The sequence below is a fragment of the Rhinoraja longicauda genome, chromosome 3, assembly GCF_053455715.1.
Source record: "Rhinoraja longicauda isolate Sanriku21f chromosome 3, sRhiLon1.1, whole genome shotgun sequence".
Taxonomy (NCBI): Eukaryota; Metazoa; Chordata; class Chondrichthyes; order Rajiformes; family Arhynchobatidae; genus Rhinoraja; species Rhinoraja longicauda.
In genome coordinates, this window is record NC_135955.1 from 51,105,664 (window position 1) to 51,130,529 (window position 24,866).

General features: G+C 41.4%; 1 protein-coding gene across 1 annotated transcript in view; it reads left to right on the forward strand.

The window, feature by feature from the left end:
* Positions 1–7,161: 7,161 nt before the first annotated feature.
* The window catches only part of auh (AU RNA binding protein/enoyl-CoA hydratase), a 129,700-nt gene continuing 111,995 nt past the window's right edge, over positions 7,162–24,866 (forward strand). Inside the window, exons 1-3 of the mRNA XM_078396099.1 lie at positions 7,162–7,428; positions 13,299–13,366; positions 14,728–14,815. Of these exons, the coding sequence (XP_078252225.1) occupies positions 7,200–7,428; positions 13,299–13,366; positions 14,728–14,815 (385 nt within the window). The 5' untranslated portion in view covers positions 7,162–7,199. The remainder of the gene's footprint in view (positions 7,429–13,298; positions 13,367–14,727; positions 14,816–24,866) is intronic.

Sequence of the window (24,866 nt, forward strand, 5' to 3'; positions counted from 1 at the left end):
ACTTAAATTCAAATTAATAATCTGTGTGGAATCCAGACTGGGCTATGAACACCTGACCTATAGGCACCATATGCATGAATGAGCTTCCATAAATATTATTGAGTTCAAACAAGACTTGGAAAATAAACCCGTTTGCATGTAACCTTCCCACAGTAATTGGGCACCTTTGGCTGTTAAGTAGAGTCGCTACCTGACAGCGCCAGAAATGCAGGTTCGTTCCTGACTATGGGTGCTGTCTGTACGGAGTTTGTACGTTCTCCTCGTGATGGCATAGATTTTCTCTGAGATCATCGGTTTCCTCCCACACTCCAAAGACACCACAGATTTGTAGGTTAATTAGCTTGGTATAAATATAAAATTGTCCCTCGTGTGTGTGTGTAGGATAGTGTTAATGTGCGGGGATCACTGATCAGTGCAGGTTTGGTGGGCTGAAGGGCCTGTATCCGTGCTGTATCTCTTAAAAAAAACCAAGGGCTGCCTGTTCCCCCAAAGCAGGTCACTTAAGAGAATTTGAAAAATGACAAGCAATCCTCTTTATTTGCAATGATACTCTATAAAAAATGTAATATCCACTAATACTTCAAGCCTATCAAAACTAGCCAATGATTGTGACATCCTGATCCCCATTCCAACAAGGCAGGGGAAGAAAATAAATGTTCACAATAATTAATCCCCTTCAACATCTTTCATTGCAATCCTGTGGAGGTATGGTTACCGTATCGTTATTTGTGTATTTTCCGACTTATGGACAAAATTAACTTGTGTAAATGGAAGTCTGAGGATACTGAAGATAGATACAAAAAGCTGGGGTAACTCAGCGGGACAGGCAGCATTTCTCGTGAGAAGGAATGAGTTCAAGATGTGGGTCGAGATCCTTCTTCAGACTAGTCAGGGGAAGGGAAACGAGAGATATAGACGATGATGTTGAGAGATAAAGAACAATGAATGAAAGATATGGAAAAAAGTAACTATGATAAAGGAAACAGGTCATTGTTAGCTGTATGTTGGGTGAAAACGAGAAGCTTGTGCGAATTGGGTGGGGAGGGATGGAGAGAGGGAATGCCGGGGTTACTAGAAGTTAGATAAATCAATATTCATACCACTGGGCTGCAAGCTGCCCAAGGAACGTATGAGATGCTGTTCCTCCAATTTGCATTTACCCTCACTCTGACAGTGGAGGAGACCTAGGACAGAAAGGTCAGTGTGGGAATGGGAAGGGGAATTAAAGTATTTAGCAACTGGGAGATCAGGTAGGTTCAGGTGTACTGAGCGAAGGTGGTCAGCGAAATGATCGCCCAGTCTACGTATGGTCTCGCCGATGGATAAGAGTCCACATCTAGAACAACGGATACTGTAGATGAGGTTGGAGGAGGGGCAAGTGAACCTCTGCCTAACCTGAAAGGAGTGTCGGGGTCCCTGGGCAGAGTTGAGGACACCCTGTGTTCCACTCGTACAGGCTTGATTTCAGGCTACTAACCTTAACCACTATGCGTAGATCTATGATAATTTGATTTTGTGTTGCCTGCACTATTCATCCCAGTGCTTTACTTAATTTCATTGGACTGTAATTAATCTTGCTTGCATACCGATTTCACTCAGAAACTGATTGTGGTTCCACATTACTGGAAAATATGAGAAAGGGAAAAAAAATGTTTACATTCATACCTAGATTTCAGGCTAATGAGATGGAGGTACAACACAGTCATATTTTAGTGAACGACTGTCGGTGAATTGGCCCAATTGATCAAAAGCCACGTAGTCAGTTGATCATTATGGGCAAGAACGTAGATCTGATAATATTTTAACATTTAAGTTAACAGGTGAAATTCGGCTTATTGCTTGCTCACTCGGTTTTGGCAAAGAACATTTGGGTTAAAAAGTTATCACAAGAAAGCCAATTGTGTGGTTAAGTTTCAAGTTTAGTAATATTTAAGGTGGTGCGACTACAAGTATGCAGTAACTGCATTACACATTCCTCCAGTGCTCCCAGCATAATAGCAATATTACACAGGAGTTGCAAGGAACTGGCCGCCCTCTACTCATTCGGGATTGACAATACATTTTTGGGTTTCTATGCCTAAGTGGCTGGCAGGCATGGGGAGTGAGTGTATGCTGTAAAATTTCAGGGGAGTTGGTGGACAATGATAAAGATGGAAGCAGGCGAGATTTAAACCTAAGCCGCCTAGGTTTTGACCTAGGTAAAGGAAAATGTCCTTCATAGACCTTTCAGAATTTTACACAACTCTATTAAGTCTTCCATCAGCGTTCTCCACTGCAGAGAAAGCAGCCACAACCTATTTCAATTTTCTCCAGGATGGAATTTTCCAATCCTGACAACTGCCTGAAAGATTTCCTCTTATGTAAATTCCAATAATGTTGTACCCTTCTAATGTGATGTAGGAGCCGTGTGAGGTACTTAAAGTTGTGTCCTGACTAAGGTTGCCAACTTTCTCACTCCCAAATAAGGGACAAAAGGTAACGTCACCGCCCGTGCCCCACGTGACCTCACCCAGCCAGCGGCCATGTGCTCCCACTCCACCAATGGCAGCCGCCCGGGCCGGGAGGCGCATCGCTACGCAACCTCCGTCAGGCGAACGCACTCCGTTAACCTACAGTGTTCGGGCCTACAGTGGCCCCCGAGCCTACAGTGTCCGGGCCTATAGCGACCCCTGGGCCTACAGTGTCCGGGCCTTTAGTGTCCAGGCCTAATACAGGACAATGGCGGTCCCATAAGGGACAAACCAATTTAGCCCAAAATATGGGATGTCCCGGCTAATATGGGACAGTTGGCAACCCTAATCCTGACTGGAGTAAACATTTCCTGCATAAGTTCCATGCCTCGGCGAATAAAGGAAAGCATTGCATAGCCTTTTTAACCAGCTATCTTGTTACTTGCAGGAATCTGTGACCATATATTCCAAGATTCTTCTATTTCTCCACAGTCAGTATAGTTCCATTTATTGAGGATCCCCTTGAGGTTGCTTCCCCCAAAAGAACTACCTCACATTTTTTTAAATTTGAATTCCAGTTGCCAATTTTCTGCTCAAGTGTCTAAATAATCTATATCTTAAAGCAATCTAAATCTTTTCTCCCCACTGTCAACCACTATGTATTCTTAAAGGATTGGACAGGCTAGATGCAGGAAAAATGTTCCCCATGTTGGGGGAGTCCAGAACCAGGGGTCACAATTTAAGAATAAGGGGTAGGCCATTTAGGACTGAGGTGAGGAAAAAGAGTTAGATTTATCTCTTAGGGCTAAAGGAATCAAGGGATATGGGGAAACAGCAGGAACAGGGAACAGATTTTAGATGATCAGCCATGATCATATTGAATGGCGGTGCTGGCTTAAAGGGCTGAATGGCCTACACCTGCACCTATTTTTCTATGTTTCCATGTTTTCTATGTTTTGAGTTATAGAGCAATACAGCATGGTTACAAGCCCTTCAGCTTCACTGAACTACTGCTATTTGACCGAGCTCGGGCCATATCCCTCCAAACGTTTGCTGTTAAGTGTCTATGTGTTTTTTTGAATATTACAATTGTACCTGCATCCTCCACTTCCTCTGGCTGCTTTATCCATTTACACATTAGAAACACAGAAACATAGAAAATAGGTGCAGGAGTAGGCCATTCGGCCCTTCGAACCAGCACCACCATTCAATATGATCATGGCTGATCATCTAAAATCTGTGTGAAAAAGGTGCCCTTTTTAAATGTTTCCCCAATTAGTTTATAAAGCCACAATCTTATTTTGTTATCCTAAAAATGTAAACTTTCACATACAGTTAAACAAATCTTTTACTTTTCAGTCTGTCAACGCAAATTAGTTCACCACATCAAGCATTGCAATGGCAACTTATTAAAACGATTGTTGTTTCTTTTCCATCTTGATGTGAAAATATTCATGGCCTACTGGCTAGATTTCTACTTAATGTTTGCATAAGTTTCATTTCAACGTGTGTTTTCTAAATCTGAAATGCATAACACTGCACAGAGAATACATATTATGGCCATGATGTGAAAATTCCATTTGGAATTTTATATGTACAGATCCTAAAATTAGAACTTAGAATTTTGACGGTCTCACTTCAAATATTTATATAACCGGTGGAGTATTAAATCAACACAGAAACATTTTTGCAACAAATAAGGAATTCCTCAGAATATTCCAGTAATACACATATAAAATACTGTTATTTGAAGAAATTATTTTAAAGCCATAAGGCCCCAGTGACCTTAAATGAACTTACATTGCTATATTTTGATGCCTAAATTTGTTCTCTTCACATTTGGTAATATTCATGTATATTTACTTATTTCAAAGTTTTATATTTTTGCACATCCCTCATCAAAAGAATCACAATTTAATTGATGTATACCGTGAAACTGAGTAACAATTTTAATATCTATTCAGATCCATCAAATGCTTCCTTGGGAGTTAAGATTTATTAATTTCCCCAAATTTACAATAAATAAAGTAAAACGTTACACTGCATTGAACAAAAGAAGCATTGTGACCAGGAGAAGAACAATTTGCAAATACTGAATTGTATACGCTCAAAACAAAATCCATGAACATCTTGAAATATATTCTGAAATTTATAATTTTGTTTAGAAATATCTCTACTCATGCTACAAATGCCAAAATTTTGTACTTGAAAGTAGCAGGCATCTCAATGATACATTCCACGATGGTTTTTTTAAAAACAAGAGGCTTTATTGGTTTAATAGACTGTTTAAAAGAAAATATTGTATATTTGATCTGTAGGCAAAACAAGCTCAAAATAAAACATAGAATTTCTGTATCAATAACTGCAGCATTATAATTCTTATTTTTTGATGATCAGGTTTATTCGTGGCCCGAGGAATTGAGGGCTGTTATTGCCGAGCGTACTGAACATGAATCCACTCCTACGTCCAACTTCCTCTTTCACGGTACAGCCAGAACAAAACATAATGACATTTTAATTGAGAACTCATGTTATTTAATCGGCAATCCTCCAAAGGCCATTTGGCCCATCAAGTCTACTCTGCCATTCAATCATGGCTGATCTATCTTTCCCTCCTAACTCTGTTCTCCTTCCTTCTCCCCGTAACCTCTGACACCTGTACTAATTAAGAAACTATCTATCTCTGCCTTAAATATATCCATTGACTTTGCCTCCACAGTCTTCTGTGGCAAATAATTCCACAGATTCACCTCCCTCTGACTAAATAAATTCTTCTTCATCTCCTTCCTAAAAGAATGTCCTTTAATTCTGAGGCTATGACCTCTAGTCCTTGACTCTCTCACTCGTGAAAACATTGATTCCAACAGGCCTGAGGTCTCAATTAGTTGAAAGCTATGAAAAAGTCTGGAGCCAAGTAGTCCAATTGATAAACCAAACTGAGCATCATTTAACAGAACATTGGAGAGTAAATGTCACTTGATATTACTGTTGATGACACCGTTCATCATGTTATTAGCAAACGACAGTGGACATTGGCTTCCAGTTTGTCAAGTTAGATTTCTACTTTTCATGAACAGGGCAAATATGGGCAATTTTCCATTTTGTCAGGTTGATGCCTGGGTTGTCATTTCACTTTAGGAGCTTGGCAAGGTATGCATCTATTTAGGGAGTAATAGTCTTCAGCACTTTGCGGTATCTAGTACTCTGAGTTGACATTGTTATCATGTGGAATGAATGAAGAAATGGCTGAAGGTGAGTTTCAGTGATAGTGAGCGTCTCAGGAGGAAGCTGAGATGAATTCCATAGATAAGCATGCAGCTTTCGCAGCCTGTGCCATGAAAAACCAGAGGTGCAATTTGTGAATGCAGTCCCAAAAGTTGCAGCCAAGGCCTTGATGACCTCCAGTGATTAGTGTACCGTCTTCACCATTTAATTTAATCATAACTAATCTTATATCTCAGAGTCACTTTGCTGTAATGATTCCATACCACTTGATTTCTTAATATCGAATAAATAAATGCCATACTCAACATTAAGTTTATTTGAATATTGAGGCCCCTGCAACCCTCTTGGATAGAGTATTCTAAAAAATGTACTACCATTTGGGTAATGAAATTTCTTCTGATATTTATTTTAAACGGATAAGCTTTTATTAGAACATAGATTTCAGCACAGAAACAGGCTCTTTGGAATGGAATGGAATACTTTATTGTTACATGTGACTAGGCACAGTAATTTTTTTTGCTGCATACTCAATGTATACAAATAGCGGCCACCTACCGCGCTGACAAAGTTACAAAGCATGCCGGCTCCACCTTTTGTTCTCCCTCCCCCCCCCCCCCCCCCCACACTGGGTCCCCATTGTCCTTTGTTCTCCCCCCTCCCCAATTGTCCAATGTTCTCCCCCCACCTCCCTCACGGCGGTGCCCCCACGCCGAGTCCTCCATTGTTCTTCCCCTCCCCCGTCACGGCGGCCCACAATTCTGTGCTGAACATGATGCCAAATTAAACTAATCCTTTCTGCCTGTACATGATCTATATCCCTCTAGCCCTATATATTTGTGCACATATCTGAAAGCTTCTTCAATGCTGCTATTTGCATGGGCTTTCAGAAATACCAGTGGCACCAGGTTCCAGGCAACTATCGCTCTCGGTGTAAAAAAGAACTTCCTCCAACATCAAACTTTAATTTACTCCTGGTTCTTGTTACCCTGCCATTGAAAACATAATTGCTGCATCCACCCAATAAAACTCGCATGAATTTTGTGTGTTTGTTTTATTATTAACTCGAGAGTTTATAGACCAAATAGTATTTCTAGTTTCGTATTTCTTCATGGTACAATCTGGTGAACCATCTTGTCATAAGTATACATTTCCTTATGTTAAAAACAAATGGCATTATTTTATAACTCTTTTTATCCAGTGGTGAGGTACAAATTTTGCATTGATGGATTGTATCGTTTGTTTTCAGTGATGATTTTTGCTTCCACAGCCATAAGCAATGTACAGCTTTTCTAACAAGATTCGAATATATTGCTGGATTATATTGTAATAAATGTTTAATGTGGAATATGTGCACCTACAAAGCAAATAAAAACTATTCCAAGGTCCCTCAGCTCTTGCACCTGCTGACTTGCACACCAGCCGAGCTTCACTCATTCTGCAGCCGCGGCGCGGAGGCTTCTGGGGAGTGTGGCAAGGAAGGTCGGGCGCCCCTGGTGCCAGGGTCAGAGTTGAGGCGCAGTTACTATGGCGGCGCTGACAGTTGTTTGCAGGCCGCTAGCCCTGTGGCGGGGCGCCGGCCCTCTGGTTACTGCCGGCCGGGGGAGGTGCAGCTCGGCAGCCGGGAGCTGCTTCGCTGCGTTTGGGAGCCGAGGCGGGAAGCGTGAGGCAGTGGGGCCGCCTGGAGGGAGAGGTTACAGTGAAAGCGCAACAGCAGCCGAGCTGCGAGTGCATCACCTGGAGGCGGCGTCGGCAGGTAAAGGTCACCCTGCTGGGCATGGGGAGGGAGAGATAGCAGAGTCAGAGAGTGAGGGAGAGGTTGCATTGAGGGAGAGATAGCAGAGAGTGAGGGACAGATTGCAGAGAGCGAGGGAGAGATTGCAGAGAGCGAGGGAGATTGCAGAGAGTGAGGGACAGATTGCAGAGACTGAGGGAGAGATTGCATAGAGGGAGATATTGCAGAGGGATAGATTGCATAGAGGGAGAGATTGCATAGAGGGAGAGCAGCAGAGTGAGGGAGAGATTGCATGGAGTGAGGGAGGGAAGATAGCAAGTCAGGTGAGGAAGAGAATAAGTACACGATTGCAAATAGCAGGCACTCACTCTTCTCAAATTGACCTTATTGCTCTGTGGTAGATCAGAATCCAAGGTTGCCCTTGAGCGCAGATTTCATGTTTTTTTTTAGCTGAAATCCCTATATCTGTGTCGAAGGGTTGCGGTAGTTTCCCTACTTTGTTACTTTAATTTGTATTTTTTCCCTAATTTACTTTCTACTTCTATCGTTTACCGTTTAATCGATCAAAACTTTACTCTTGATTTAAATAGAGTCAAGAGTGTTTTATTGTCATGTGTCCCAGATAGAACAATTAAATTCTTACTTGCAGCAGCCCAACAGAATATGTAAACATAATACACTGTAAACAATATAATAAATAAGAAAAAAGTCCAGTGTGTGTGTATATATACACACATACTCATCAATATATATATATATATATAATTTATCATATATATCACACATATCACACATAGATATATACACACACACACATCCGTACACACAAAAAACAAACAATAATAATATAACAATGCGTGACATTAACCGCCTCAAATTCTCCACTCCCCTGACTAACTCTAACCTCTCCCCTCCTGAACGTGCAGCCCTCCACTCACTCCGCAACAACCCGGACAATCATCAAACCCGCTGACAAGGGAAGTGCTGTGGTAGTCTGGTGTGCTGACCTCTACCGGACCGAGGCCAGACGACAACTCTCAGATACCTCTTCCTACCTATCCTTGGACCATGACCCCACCGACAAACACCAGACCTTTATCATCAGCACCATCACGGACCTCACCATCTCCAGCGATCTACCCTCCAATGCCTCCAAACTCGTAGTTCCCCAGCCCCGCACGGCCCGATTCTACCTCCTACCCAAAATCCATAAACAGAACTGTCCCGGCAGACCCATTGTCTCTGCCTGCTCATGTCCCACCGAACTTATTTCCACCTTCCTCGACTCCATCCTATCCCCTCTGGTTAAATCCCTCCCCACCTACGTCCATGACACCTCACATGCTCTCCATCTCCTCGATAACTTCCGGTTCCCAGGCCCCCACTCCCTCATCTTTACCATGGATGTCCAGTCACTCTACACTTCCATCCCCCACAAGGATGGTCTCGAAGCCCTCTGTTTCTTCCTCGACCGTAGAACCAGCCAATCCCCATCTACCAACACTCTCCTCCGCCTAGCAGAGCTGGTTCTTACCATCAACAACTTCTCCTTTGACTCCTCCCACTTCCTCCAAACCAGAGGCGTAGCTATGGGCACTCGCATGGGCCCTAGCTACGCCTGCCTCTTTGTCGGGTACGTCGAACAATCCCTGTTCCGGGCGTACACCGGCCCCATCCCCGAACTCTACCTCCGCTACATCGACGACTGCATTGGTGCTACCTCTTGTACCCATGCAGAACTCACTGACTTCATACACTTCACCTCCAATTTCCATCCTGCCCTTAAATATACCTGGACTATCTCCGACATCTCCCTCTCGTTTCTGGAACTCACCATCTCCATCACAGGAGACACAGGACATTTACTATAAACCCACTGACTCGCACAGCTATCTGGACTACATTTCTTCCCACACGGTCCCCTGCAAAAAGTCGATTCCCTACTCCCAATTCCTCCGTCTACGCCGCATCTGTGCCCGGGATGAGGTGTTTCACACTAGGGCTTCAGAGATGCCCTCGTTCTTCAGGAAACGGGGCTTCCCCTCCTCCATTATAGATGAGGCTCTCACTAGGGTCTCTTCTACATCCCGCAGCTCCGCTCTTGCTCCCCCTCCCCCTACTCGCAACAAGGACAGAATCCCCCTCGTTCTCACCATTCACCCCACCAGCCAGCGGATCCAACAAATCATCCGCCAACATTTCCGTCACCTACAATGGGACCCCACCACTGGCCATATCTTCCCATCCCCTCCCCTCTCTGCGTTCCGCAGAGACCGTTCCCTCCGTAACTCCCTAGTCCACTCGTCCCTTCCTACCCAAACCACCCCAACCCCGGGCACTTTCCCCTGCAACCGCACAAGATGCAACACCTGTCCCTTTACCTCCCCCCTCAACTCCATCCAAGGACCCAAACAGTCTTTCCAGGTGAGACAAAGGTTCACCTGCACCTCCTCCAACCTCATCTATTGCATCCGCTGCTCTAGATGTCAACTTATTTACATCGGCGAAACCAAGCGCAGGCTCGGCGATTGCTTCGCTGAACACCTGTGCTCGGTCCACATTGACCAAACTGATCTCCCGGTGGCCGAGCACTTCAACTCCCCCTCCCATTCCCAGTCTGACCTTTCTGTCATAGGCCTCCTCCAGTGCCATAGTGAGGCCCACCGGAAATTGGAGGAACAGCACCTCATATTTCGCCTGGGCAGTTTGCAGCCCAGTGGTATGAACATCGACTTCTCCAACTTTAGATAGTTCCTCTGTCCCTCTCTTCCCCTCCTCCTTCCCAGATCTCCCTCTATCTTCCTGTCTCCACCTATATCCTTCCTTTGTCCCGCCCCCCTGACATCAGTCTGAAGAAGGGCCTCGACCCGAAACGTCACCCATTCCATCTCTCCCGAGATGCTGCCTGACCTGCTGAGTTACTCCAGCATTTTGTGAATAAATACCTTTGATTTGTACCAGCATCTGCAGTTATTTTCTTATAATAGTATAACAATAATAGTCTATGTAGTTCAGAGCTTATTTGAGATTGTAGTTTAATAGGCTGTAGGGAAGAAGCTGTTCCTGAACCTGGACGTTACAGTTTTCAGGCTCCTGTACCTTCTTCTGGATGACAGGGATGAAATGAGTGTGTGGCCAGGGTGGTGTGGGTCTCTGATGATGCTGGTTGCTTTTTTGAGGCAGCGACTACGGTAAGTCCCTTTGATGGTGGGAAGGTCAGAATCGGTGATGAACTGGGCAGTGTTCACAACCTTTTGCAGTCATCTTTGCTCATGTGCATTCAAGTAGCCGAACCAGGCCATAATGCAACCAGTCAATAAGCTCTCTTCTGTACACCTGTAGAGAGAGGTTCAAGAGAATCCTCTCTGACATACCAAATCTCCATAATATTCTTTCCACACCCAACCTTTCTCCAAAACAACGATGCTTAAATTGTTGGAGCAAAAAATTGTATCAGCTTGACTGTTATGTTTTCAGTCCATAATATAAATATTTGGTGCCAGCCTGTGGAAGTTTGTTTTTGCAGGCAATTTGAAACAAGTTGCCTTCAATTTGAAACAAATTGCCGTACCGCATATACTAGCTTGAGGATTATGCACATTGACCAAATAAGCAATAAATATTGCAACAAAGTAGTTTGTTTAATAGCCCATGTTTGTTATTCCAACATTGTTTTCTTTGGCATTTACAATAGTTATCTTCTATTTGTTTCCATTTGAAGTCATGTGAACAGGTATCACTTAATGGAAGTGATGTTTATTGGGACTGATATTCTGAATAAATTACACAAATAACATATCTTATCAAAAATTCTTGCAGCCCCCTTTAGTTAACTAGTAATTTTTTTTCCAACGACTAGTTTAATTTCAAATTATTCATTTAATAAACTCTCTAAACCTTGATGTTTGTTTAGCTGTGAGTTTAATGTGAACAAGGCATTTCATTATTCCCTGGTGTATGGCAATAAACTAATCTGAATCTCATTTTTTTTTGGTACTCTTTCCCATATTCCACTTTTTCCAATAACTATTATTACCGCCCTTACATTCATTATTGCGAGTTAGCAGACTGAATTCTCGAGACTCAGAACCCATCCCAACAAATACTTACTTTCCCAACACCTTTCCCAAACCTCACTCACTTTCTCCTAACTTTAGAAACTCTTTCTCACCCAAAACATATTACTTTGTTTATTACGCCTATTATCATTATCATAATACTTAAAATTGTTCTCTAATGCAAATGGAAATCATACAATCTGCAGATAGTTGTACTACAACATGTGTTTTCATAATGTGAATTGGATATATATAACACGATAGATGAATTTTGTATTATTTGGACCAAATTGGTTAAAATATTATTTCTATAGGGAACAAGAGAGGTACTTAAAAGATGCTTTGGAAATTGACAAGGGACAAAGTTTCCATTGCAAAGAAACTATTTCTATCTAACCGCTCAACCCTCCTCTCGCAGTAATCAGAGACTATTGTTTCTTAAGAACACAATCTGTCAGTTTCACCACAGCCAGCCATTGAAATTGTCAAGCTTCACTTCCATTGACACTTATGCAACGATACTCTATTAAACAGTGCAACATGTAGCCTTCGGTATTTTTAGATTGCAGTAACAAAAAAGAACTTGATAGAGTAGGTGCTCTACTCTAAAGACCAGCAAGACCAGGGAGCTGATGTTTGACTTTAGAAAGGGAAAGTCAAGGATCCATGAACCTGTCTTTATTAATCGGTGGGCAGTGAGCGAGTCAACAGCTTCTAGTTCCTTTGCATACATATCTCTCAAGATTTGTCCTGGGCCCAGCACATTAATGCAATTGTTAAGAAAACCCCATCAATGCCTCTACCTTTTTGGAAAATTGAGGAGATTTGGTATGTTGATGGATACAGCATATAATTGTAGGATGTGGGAAGTCAGGGAAACATCCAGTGCCCCTGAGGACTATACCTGTACGAAGTACGTTCAACTGCAGCTCCTGATGACAGCATGTGGCAAATGGAGCTGCTGCTGGATGAACTCAGGATCATCTGGAAGGATGAAGATATCATAGATAAGATTATAATTTTTTAATTCTCCCACTGCTGTTCTGACTGTAAAATTAATTGGCTCCACCTTTCTGATTCGACAAAGTCTCCTTTTAATTTCTCTGATTTTATTGTTCCTCTTACCTAACATAAGGACTTTGTAAAATATTTTCCTTAACTTTTGTAGAATTCGTAAACTAATGGAATATTATTAATAGAGTCATGGAGCCATAGAGTCATACAGTGTGGAAACAGGCCCTTCAGCCCAACTTGCCCGCACTGGCCAACATGTCCCACCTGCCTTTGCTTGGTCCATATCCCTCCAAACCTGTCCTATCCATGTACCTGCCTCACTGTTTCTTAAACGTTGGGATAGTCCCAGCCTCAACCACCTCATCTGGCAGCTTGTTCCATACACCCACCACTATTTGTGTGAAAAAGTTACCCCTCAGATTCCTATTAAATATTTTCCCCTTCACCTTGAACTTATGTCCTCTGGTCCTCGATTCCCCTACTCTGGGCAATAGATTGTGCATCTACCCGAACTATTCATCTCATGATTTTATACACTTCTATAAAATCACCCCTCATCCTCCTGCACTCCAAGGAATAGAGACCTAGCCTACTTAACTTCTCCCTATAGCTCACACCCTTCTAGTCCTGGCAACATCCTCGTAAATCTTCTCTGGACCCTTTCAAGCTTGACAATATCTTGCCTATAACATGGTGCCCAGAAATAAGCACAATATTCTAAATGTGGTTTCACCAACTTCTTGTATAACTGCAACATGACCTCCCAACTTCTATACTCAATACACTGACTGATGGTTCATCATCTCTCTATTTTTACAGGCATTGTTGTATTTGGAATAAATAGACCACAGTCCAAAAATGCTATCAGCAGGAACCTTGTGGAAATGGTAAGCACAAGCACATATGTAAATTTGTAATTTATTGGAGAGGCATAATGATACAATTAGTCGGCATAGTGGCAATGTGTTTGAGTTGCTGTCTTACCGCACCAGGTACCCTGGTTCGTTCCTGATTAAGGGTGCTGTCTGTACCTCCCTGGGATATTTGGGGTTTTCTCCAGGTGCTATTTCCTCTCTCTAAACACATATGCAGGTTTGTAGGTTGCGTTGCTTCTGTAAATTGTCCCTAGTATGTAGGATAGAACTAGTATATGGGTGATCACTGGTTGGCGCGGACACAGTAGGCTGAAGGGTTTCCAGGCTGTATCTCTAAAAATAGAGAAAAACTATTGTGCACTCATAAGAATATCATTGGAAAATGGATTATGCCCAAGGACTAGGAGTTGGATAATGGTATTTCTCTGTTTAAATAACGAGATGGAGCAAGTCTAGGTACCTTCAAACTATTTTTTGGGAGAAAAGATTATACTAAAAAAAAAGAAATCCCAAAAGCTGAAATGTAAAGACTGGTTTCAAAGCCATACAGCACCAACCTTGTTCAATCCTTTCAAGGTGTGAGGAAGTGTGGCAGATGTTATTTATTTCGATTGCCAAAGGGTTTAGAAGTGGTGGATTAATAATTCATGACTAGAGCCTTTGTATGTTCAGTCAGGGTACTCACTGAATAGAAAAATGGATAATTCTGGAAACTGAACAAAATGAAGAAAGTTAGGATTAATTTTACTTGTTGAGGTTCATGGTAGTATAGAAATTGTACTCTGCACCATTATTTATTTCACCATTAGTATGTATAATTTGGACATGAAAACAGAATTACAATTTCAAAATTTGCACATGTCATCAAATCAGTGGACTTAGTTAATATTGAGGAGAATTGCAATACAATACAGACATAAATACTATTCCAATATGGGCATGTTAATTGAAAAAATATTTTAATGCACATAAACATGTAATACTGCAATTGACAGGAGAATTAAGAAAAAAAATCATTGTGGGTCAAGGAGGAAGAGGATTTCAGAAGAAAGGGGTTGAGGGCAACATATTCAGAAATTGTTTAAGTTTGATCCTTGGGATTGACTTGGGGATATGGTTTCCATATTGGTTTTCTAAAACGAGGCCATAAAAATAAAATGAAAGTGGTTAAAGCTTAATGCCATATGGACCAATTGAAAGCTGATGACTATGGAGAAGCTGAGTAAATATATTAGAAAGAAAAAGATCTGAAAGAATAAGCTGGTGAGGTAGGAGAATGTTCCTTTGTGAGATAAACATAGAGGCAAAGTACTATATATATTGTTTTGACATTGTTCTTCTGAATCTTAGATTTTATTTTTTCTCTCGTTTAGATGGCAGCAGCAATAGAAGAAGTGAAACACGATAACAGCGTTCGGACAGTTATATTGCGCAGTGAGGTACCTGGAATATTTTGTGCAGGTGTGTCATCAGCATTACCTTTCAAATAGGTTTAAACAACATGCGTTCAGAATATAATCAATTTGATCAGACTTTCATTTCCAAAAGACAATGTGAAATATTTGCAAAGGTTTATTTAGAATATTGTGAAGTGTTGCTTGCTTTGTACACATTCTATTGGTGCATGAATGCCATTTTACTTGATACTGTTTAATTTTGAAAGAAATATTGATGATTAGAACCCGATGAAGAAGAAATTTTAAGTTGATTTAAAAGATCAAAAAAACTATGGATGCAGAGGTTTATGGGCAGAATTTCAGCATTTTTAGCCATTGAGCTGCCATTGATGAATCAAAGCAGTGGGTAGAAGTAGTTATAGAGATAGAGAGGGGCTGTACTGCAGAAGGATTTCAATATAAGAACTTTGATCTTTGGTGTTGTAAAGAGATTTTGTTAATGTGGAAGATTTTCAGAACATGGACTGTTCTGCCAGGAACAGTACTGTTCCTGGCAGAACGTTTCGGGTCGAAACGTCACCCATTTCTTCTCTCCAGAGATGCTGCCTGTCCCATTGAGTTACTCCAGCTTTTTGTGTCTATCTTTGGTTTAAACCAGCATCTGCAATTCCTTCTTGCACACAGAAAAATACAGCACAGGAACAGCTCTTTGGCCCACAATGTCTGCCGAACATGATGCAAGTACCAACTTTTACCTGCCTGCACATAATCCATATCACTCCATTCCACGTGCCTATCTAAAAGCCTCTAAAATGCCATTATTATATCTGCCTCAACCACCACCAGTGCGATCAGGCACCCACCACCTGCTGTGTCAAAGAAAACTTGCCCCACACATCTCCTTTAAACATTACCCCTCTTCTCTTAAAGATACTTTAGATTATGTTAAAATTTCGTGTAAATTTTCTGTACTACAATCTCCTTACCTCATTTGATGATGTCATGTATTGTGAAAACGGAATATTCTCAGAATGACATTGCTTACGTCATTGACACCCACCCTTCACCCCGATTTACTTCTTTGAACAATTGTAATATTATCTACTCTGACAATTTGGACTGGAATAATAATCATTAGTCTCCCTTTAGGTCATAAGTTCATAAGTGATAGGGGCAGAATTAGGCCATTTGGCCCATCAAGTCTACTCCACCATTCAATCATGGCTGGTCTATGTCTCCCTCCTCACCCCACTCTCCTGCCTTCTCCCCATAAGCCCTGACACCTGTACTAATCAAGAATCTATCTGTCTCTGCCTTGAAAATATCCACTGACTTGGCAAAAAAATCCACAGAAGTGGGAGTTTGGGGGTCCAGGAGTTTGGAGATGAGTTTGATTGGGATTGTGGTCTTGAAGGCAGAGCTGTAGTTGATAAATAGGAGTCTAACAGAATCCTTGTCTAGGTGTTCCAGAGGTGGGTTTAAAGCATGGGAGATGCCATCTGCTGTGGACCTGTTACGACTGTAAGCAAACGGCAGTAGATCAAGGCTGGCTAGGAGACTGGAGTTATTGTGCATCATCACCAGTCGTTCGAAGCACTTCCTGATTATGGATGTCAGAGCCACTGGACAGTAGTCATTAAGGCGCTGTGCTCTGACTTTATTTATATGGAAATTGCGTAGCAGTATAGTTGGAATAATATTGAATGGTCTAGAAAATCCGCCGGTCTGGCACCACTACAGTCAGATTAACAAAATTTTACTCTAATGGCATCCTTTGTTGGATATCATGAGCTCAAAAGCAAGATCAATGTACAATTCTGAAAAGAATGAATAATCTTTATCAGGTGTTAGACCGTGGGTGCACAAGACACAAGATTTCACAGAACTTGAATAATGAGTGAAGGTTTGCTTTAAAATTTATAAGCATTATCACAATTCATTATTTATTCACAAAATGCGGGAGTAACTCAGCAGGCCAGGCAGCATCTCAGGAGAGAAGGAATGGGTAGCATCTCAGGAGAGAAGGAATGGGTAGCATCTCAGGAGAGAAGATGCTGCCTGACCTGCTGAATTACTCCAGCATTTTGTGAATAAATACCTTCGATTTGTACCAGCATCTGCAGTTATTTTCTTATCACAATTCATAATCAGTTAGATTTTCCATTCAAGATGTGTTTTAATACTTTGCTGTCATTAGTTCATGTGAAAATAGTTTTGAAGAATTTAAAAAATAATTTAGAATCCTTTATACTTTTAAAATTTGTGATTAACAATGACACAATCCAGCAAATATTTATACAGCTGAACATTTTGTTACTTTGAAAGTAGCAAAGGAAGCTCAACATTCAAAATAATGCATTGCTGAGGTACACAGCTTTTTGGATAATTTAATCATGTTTCTTTCTGTATGATCCTGCTGTTTATGCTGGTTAATTGTTTTTTTAGTGTACTCATTGTAATCAGAACTTTCCTAGGAAATCTGCAGTGAAGTGACAGCCAAGCTGTTTCCTGATTCAATGAATTGATATGTGTAACAATGTGACAACACCAGTTAAGTAGCAATTTCCTGAAAACAAAATTGCAGCAATAAAGACAAACGATTCTGCCGTTTGATCGACTTGTAATTGAAAAACAGTTTTCTTCTGAATCTTGGTATGATCTGACTGGATAGCATGCGAGCAAAGTTTTTTTGTTGCATCTCTGTACATGTGACAATAATAAATCAATACCAATCCCGATACCAGTAAGGGGAAAGATTGAGTTGATTAGATCTGTGTTCATTTGAGTTGAGAAGCATGAGGAGATCTCATTGAAGTGCCCAAAATTCCGACAGGGCTTAATGAGCTGAACACAGAGACTATTTCTCCTGGTAGAGGGGACCTAGAACCAGGGTCACAGTGGGGGTTAAGGGTTGGAAGGTACATGGGTCCAACTAGTAGAGTTACTGCCTTACAGTTCCACAGACCTGGGTTTATTTCTGACTTGCTTCAATCCTTATCTTGGATCCTGTCCATGTGGAGTTTGCATCTTCTCCCTGTGGAGTTTGCATCTTCTCCCTTGAGGTGCTTTGGTTTCCTCTCGCAAATCGAACATGAGTAGGTTGGTAGGTTAATTGTTCAATGTAAATTTATTCCAAGTGTGCAGGTGAGTGGTATATTTTGGGGAGAGCTAATGAGAATATGTGAAGAATGGAAGAAAATATGGGATTAATGTAGGATTAGTGCAAAATGGGTGTTTGATAGTCAGCACCCAAACTATCAAACAGAGGTTCATGAATGAATGAGATATGCAGAAATTTATTTACTCAGAGGGTGGTGCCCGTTTAGTTTAGTTTAGAGATATAACGCGGAAACAGGCCCTTCAGCCCACCGAGTCCGCACCGACAGCGATTCCTGCACATTAACACTATCCTACATGCACTAGGAACAATGTTCCATTTACACCAAGCCAATTAACCTACAAACCTGCACGTCTTTGGAGTGTGGGAGGAAACAGAAGATCTCAGAGAAAACCCATGCAAGTCACGGGGAAAATGTACAAAAATCTGTAAAGACAAGCCCCCTTAGTCACGATCGAACCCAGGTCCCTGGCGCTGTAAGGCAGCAAATCTACCGCTGCACCACTGTGCACGTGTGGAATCTTTTACCACAGAAGACTAACTAAATATATTTAAGGAGAGAAAGAGATTGCCAGATATGAGACATCAAGGGGTGTGCAGAGATTGACAGATATGGCAGAGAAGATGAACCATGATCAGATTGAATAATGGAGCATGCTCTAAAAGGCAAAAGGTCAACGCCCGTCCTATTTTCCTGTGTTTCTATTTCTAACCTTGTTTTTACTGGTGAAAGGGCATTGACTTGCTGGGTATTCAAAATTTTCTGTTTTTAATCATTGTTCTGTGTCTGGTACTTTTAATTTTGCTGTGCTTTTATCATGGTATGACAAAAGAGAGCAGATGTAATTCCACCTTGGACTTGCTAATCAGTAACCAGCTGAGATAACCTCTCCATTATAGAGATTGATCATCTTGCTGAGGTACCAGGTAGTTGTAACTAGTACTACTGCGAAACTGTACTGCCTGTTTCGTAGTGTCCTCCTTCCCTGCAACAAGGGGTAACGTACCATTTTTGCTCCAGGTTCCAGGATCCCAAATGCTTTTTGTTGCAGTATTTATATTTTTTATATGGGTGCTGCTGAAATGCATTATGTTTGCAGTTGGTGACATGGGATAGTTGCTCCTGTGAAACATAAATTTGTTAACCCGTTCACTGCCAGGATTTTTTTTCACTTGTAAACTCTGACGTGAGTATACTCAGTGGGAGCACTGAACAGGTTGAATTTACTCTCCCATGGATCCTAGCCAAATGATATGGAAAGGGTATCTCTCCAAAAAATGCCGAAAGTACCCTGCAGATCGGTGAAAAGAAACAGAGAAAACATTTCAAGTCAAAGACTCTTCATCAGAACTGGGGAAAAAGAGAAAACAAATCATATTTAAATTGTGAAGTGGAGAAGGTACGGAAGATTGGACAAAAGGAATGCATCTGATACGATGAGGCCAATGTTGCCATGCCATTGATCTTGTTGATGTTAATGAGCACAGTTGAAGAGGACGTGAGCAAATGTTATTGAATGAAGCCAGCTAGAAGATGCAAATATGACAAAGCATATAGTTGCTGAAGTCAGAGCTCTAGCTCATGCCCAGCAAAAGTATGAAGATGGGGACAGATATATTTATCAATATTACAGGTGGATGACTCGCAGCAAAACTGGTTAGTCTTGATACAAGCAAAGAAAGCAAATGACCTAAAGTTAACAATTTGTTATTGAATCTGGAAGGCTAAATTGTGCAGATGAGATGCAGCTCTTCAAGTGCATTTTGGACTCATTATAACAGTACTGGAAGGATAGGTGAAGGCAACATATGATGGAAGACATAATGCAATCATGTTGGAACTGACAGAAATTAGAAAGGGTAATTCGTTGAATGTGAAGGCTGGAAAATGAGGACCAAGGAACGCTATCCTTGCTCTGTACAAGAGTAGAAGAGTTGAGGTTGGAGATGTCCGAAATGGGTGAGATGTGGAATGTGCTATGATGAGGACGATGGTAGAGTGAAAGGCTTGGGTCAGCAAGAAGGAAAACATCTCTGAAGCACCTTTGGGAAAAGCCTCAATATTGGAACAAATACTACGTTGAGTAGGGTTGATACAAAGAATGTTCCAAATATCAAAAGAAAACACTTGGCCTCGTGTAAATTCCCATAACCACATCTTTGAACGGACAAAGGTAACTGGAGTTGAAGGAGAATTTTAATGCGAGAATGAATTCAGCCAGGTCAATGAGCACGATGGAAGGGAACTGAGCCTCTGTTCAAGGAAGAAACAGAGAGCCCTCTAACTATCCCAGTATGGAATGGAGATGTAACGGATTATATTTCTGTGGTAACGATGAGCTGATTGGAGGGCATTAGAGATGTCATGGATGTAAGTGAGAAGTGTCTGAAAGTGGGAAGAAAGGATAGGGTCAAAATAGGAAGAATAAGTTTGGTGGGGCAAGAACATGCTAATATAGTGGGTCTTCTAGATATGGATATTGGGCAAAAGGAAGAAATGGTTTCAGAAAGGGCAGGTTAGATGAGGTGAGTGCAAAAATCAAGATGTTCATTATCATGTAGGCTGGGAGCAATAGATAGACCTAGAGATAGCTAGAGGCCAGACTTTGGAGCCAGTTGGATTGGAAATTTGTTTCCTCATTCACAGTTCAGATGGTGGACTGCAACTTGAAATGTAAACTCTATTTCTCTTTCCACAGATGGTATGTGACCTAGAAACACAAGAGACTGCAAAGTTGGAATCTTGAGGAAAGCAAAGAGGTGCTGGAGGACCTCAGTGGGTCAGGCAGCATCTGTGGAGGGAAATTAATAGATGAAGTTTTGTCGTCAGGATCCTTCTTGCTATATGTATGGCCAGTGTTTTCTCTTTAATTCAAATTTCCACTGTCTGCTGTATTTTGATTTTCAGGAATATATCCAGTTTAGGCTCTATGGCAGTAAATCCAAGTGAACAAGTATTTTCTTTGCTGTATCTCTTTTTCTAATGGGAATGTGTCAAGTACATTACAACAGGGTCACTGATATCCAGAAACAACTGAATAAGCAACAGAATCCTTTTTTTTTGGCAGTCTTTTTAAAAATGCTTCACTATAATGGATGCATTTACTGCAGCCCATCTTAGTAGATGGAGAATGCATAAATGACAGGAGGCCCAATTACATATTATTTTGTAATAAAACAGATTTTTATCTGATTTCCCAATTCAATACCAGTGTTTCAAATGTTTTCTGTTCATATGTTACATCTCTCAGTTACAGTACGGTGCCATTCTGATGCAATACCGACATGTTATCTGATTCTGAACTTCCACATATGCAGTAATTTCCGAAATGATAAGTTTGCATGATTGCGTCAAAGGTTTTTGTTTCTGAAATGGATCCTGGCCTCACCACAACCATGTTGCTAGGAATCTATCTGTATATATTGCTAAAACTCTCATCTTGTTTGTCCGTTTGTACATACCCGAAACAGCCAAAACGGTACACACCACACCTTGCTCACCATTGGCCTGCGGTTCAAATGGTTGTTAAATTTTATAACCTCTTCGGATCATTCACCTTGTTGTGGTGAAGAGGATTGCGTGCCCCCATGATTCCGAGAGTGATGCCGACGGAAGCATTAGCTTCTGGTAGGGCCACCAATGGCGGTAAGGTCGAGGATGAGGATCCAGACTAAGAACGATCGAACCTACAAGACCTCAACGGCGGACCAGGCGGACGAAGTTATCTTGATCTCAACGGCTGTGAAGGCGGATGAAGGCTGCAACAGATCTAGCAGCTCCAATCATCTTGGTTCCCTTGCCATTGGAATGAGTTGATTGATTTGTGAAGGACCATGTGCTTCTTGGAGTGCAACATCAAGTACACGTTAAACAAACACACGCACAGGCGTCTTCATTCTTCGGAACGTAGACCATCATCCTCGACCTCGAGGGATAGGCACGACAATATTTTAAAAGTTATTCACTTTTTAAACTTTAAAAATCACTTTTTAAACTTTAATAAATCCCTTTTCCACTTGCCCTGCCTGTCAGCCGCACCTGCGCAGTAATACCTCCGTGTTCGACATCACAATGGGAACCCAACGGGTCCGCGACTGCGCAGTTGGGGCCCATTGATCTAATACAGATGCTCCCCGACTTACGATGCTTGCGATGGTGCAAACGGCAGCCACAGCTCGCTTCCAGCCATGTGATCAGGTGTATTAAATGCATTTTGACATGATACTTTTGGGATGAGGAGAGCTCTCCTGGTGCTGGCCGCCGCGATGACCGCCCCGGGGCCGGGGTGAGTGGCTCCCTCTCCCCTTTCCTCTTCCCCCTCACCCGCCCCCAGCCCCAGGGGAGTTTTAAGGGGGGTTGAGGGGGGATGGATTGGGTGAGTGGGGGAGGAGGAGAGGGGCATAAGGGGGGAGGGGGAGTGGGGGAGGGTAGGGTGCTACACCAATGCAGGAAAGGTTTAGACCCAACGGGTTCACAGCAACTAGTATATTACTAAAACAGTCATCTTGTATATATATTTGATTGTTTGTACGTACCCGAAATATAGCCAAAACGGTACATGATAGCGCAACAGTTTAGCAACATGATAGCGCAACAATTTTGGGCCCACCTTGCTCACCATTGGCCTGCCTTTCAAATGGTTGTTATATTTTAAAAGTTATTCACTTTTTAAACTTTAAAAATCACTTTTTAAACTTTAAAAATCACTTTTTAACCTTTAATAAATCCCTTTTCCACTTGCCCTGCCTATCAGCCGCACCTGCGCAGTAATACCTCTGTGTTTGACGTCACAATGGGAATCCAACAGGTCCGCGCCTGCGCAGTTGGGGCCCGTTGATCTAATACAGACAGATGCTCCCCGACTTACGATGCTTCAACTTATGATATTTCCAATAACGATATTTTGACTTTGCGATGGTGCAAATGGCAGCAACCCGTAAATGGCCGCAGCTCGCTTCCGGCTATGTGATCAGGTGTATTAAATGTATTTCGACTACCCGCAGGAGAGGTTTGGACCCAATGGGTCCATGCCCGTCTAGTAGTAATTTAAAATTCTGTGGGATATAATTTGTTTTTGCAGCCACCAAATGTTGCACAAATGGCAACCAAAGTTTGTGGATGGAATGAATGACTTGGAAGAGGGTTTCACCATGTTTAGCAAATTATCTTTTTATAAAACCAAAATTATTTGGGGTGAAATGTAAAAGGCAGATCTGTAATTTTATTAAACTGGATAAAAATTGTGTTAACGGAAAGCTCCAGCAAGCTGTCGGAAGTTGTGTTTACGATTTGAACATTACAGTTTGGTATGCTTGTATCAGATATTAGATGCTATCTAAGAAAAACACCATAGAAAGGTCACAGTTGAGAAGACAAACTTAACTATTACTATTTCTGGCAACTGCAAAAAAAAGTTTTTTATAAACTACTTGGTGCAGTTGCAATTAATACACATATTTTTAGAGGTAGTCCGTATTGGTGGCGTGGCAGTTTAATTTTGATTTTAACTTTGTTAATTTACATTGAGGACAAATTATTAATTTGCTATTTATTTGTCTAAAAGGCTGATAGACGTGTTGTCTTATTTACCAATGATAACAGTTTATATTGTGTCTTTTAATGTAGAAAATTATCCCCAAGGGCTGATGTTGAATATTCTGATCTATTTTGACTATTTTTGTTAAAAGGATTCCATGAGGCATGGTGGTGTTTATTCAAAAGGATGCTTCTCCAAGGAGGAGAAAGCAGTAAAAAAAACTAAAGAGAGAGGGCCAGAACAATGTCTAAAGTGTAGGTATGCTGAACTGGAATATGGATGCACAGGATTTTAGAATTAATTATAATTTGGAATGAATTACATGACAGTGCTAGATATAGATTCAACAATTAAGTTGGAACAGAATTAGGCCATTTGACCCATCAAGTCTACTCCGCCATTGACACCCTTCTAGTCAGGAACCAATCAATCTCCACCTTAAAAATATCAATTGACGGCCTTCACAGCCTTCTGTGTCAATGAATTTCACAGATTCACCACCCTCTCTAACCAGAGAAATTCCTCCTCCATCTCCCATCTAAAAGAATGTCCTTTTATTCTGTGGCTACGGCCTCTGGTCCTAGACTCTCCCGCTAGTGAAAACATCCTCTCCGCATCCACTAAAGAAAGGCGTTGAATAAATAAAAAGAAAACATTTCAAGGATATGGTGGAGTAGATTAGCTAAATGACTTTGTTCTGTGCTGTATTATTTTATAACTGGGTGTTGAGTGCACAAGATGATGGGAAATTGCAAAGTCAGTGGGAAATTGCAAAGAGGAATGGCAAGGCCATCAATTATTTAACAATAAGAGACAACTTGAAAATTACAGTGTTGGAATACAAAGTCACCAATGGCAAGCAGTGATGGCATGAAGTAAAATACAGGAAGAAAAAGGAGGAGGAGATACAAGTTTGAAAGCTCGGTTCATTGTTGAATAGAATGTAGAGGCTAGCACCAATCTTGGTCAGTAGGAGTTGGTAGCTAAAGTTTGCTTCTCGGGAGGAAAAAGGGGGTAGCTTCAGTGTCGCCCTGTTTAACTTTTGAGAGTTTTAACTTGCCAATACTAACCTTGGTCAAGGAATTGCAAGCAATGGGAGAAACAGAGCTGTAGATCATCAACATGTAGTTGGAGACTGATCCCATCTTTTCATGAATTGTTGTTGCATGCATATAATGATGGAGGAAAGTGTAGAACTATGGAACATTTCAAAGCCAATGATGTGGTGGTAGAGAAATGCCATTAACTGAATGGTTGATTAAAAAGAAAAAACCATGGTTGGTATAAAAACAGAAAATGATGGAGATACTCATCAGTCAGAAAGCATCTGTGGAGAGAGAAAACAGAATCAACAATTGAAGTCGGTGACCTTTAAATCATGATAAAAACTTTCAACCTGAAATGCTAACTCTGTTTTATTCTCCACAAATGCTGTTTGATCTGCTGAGTAGAGTCATAGA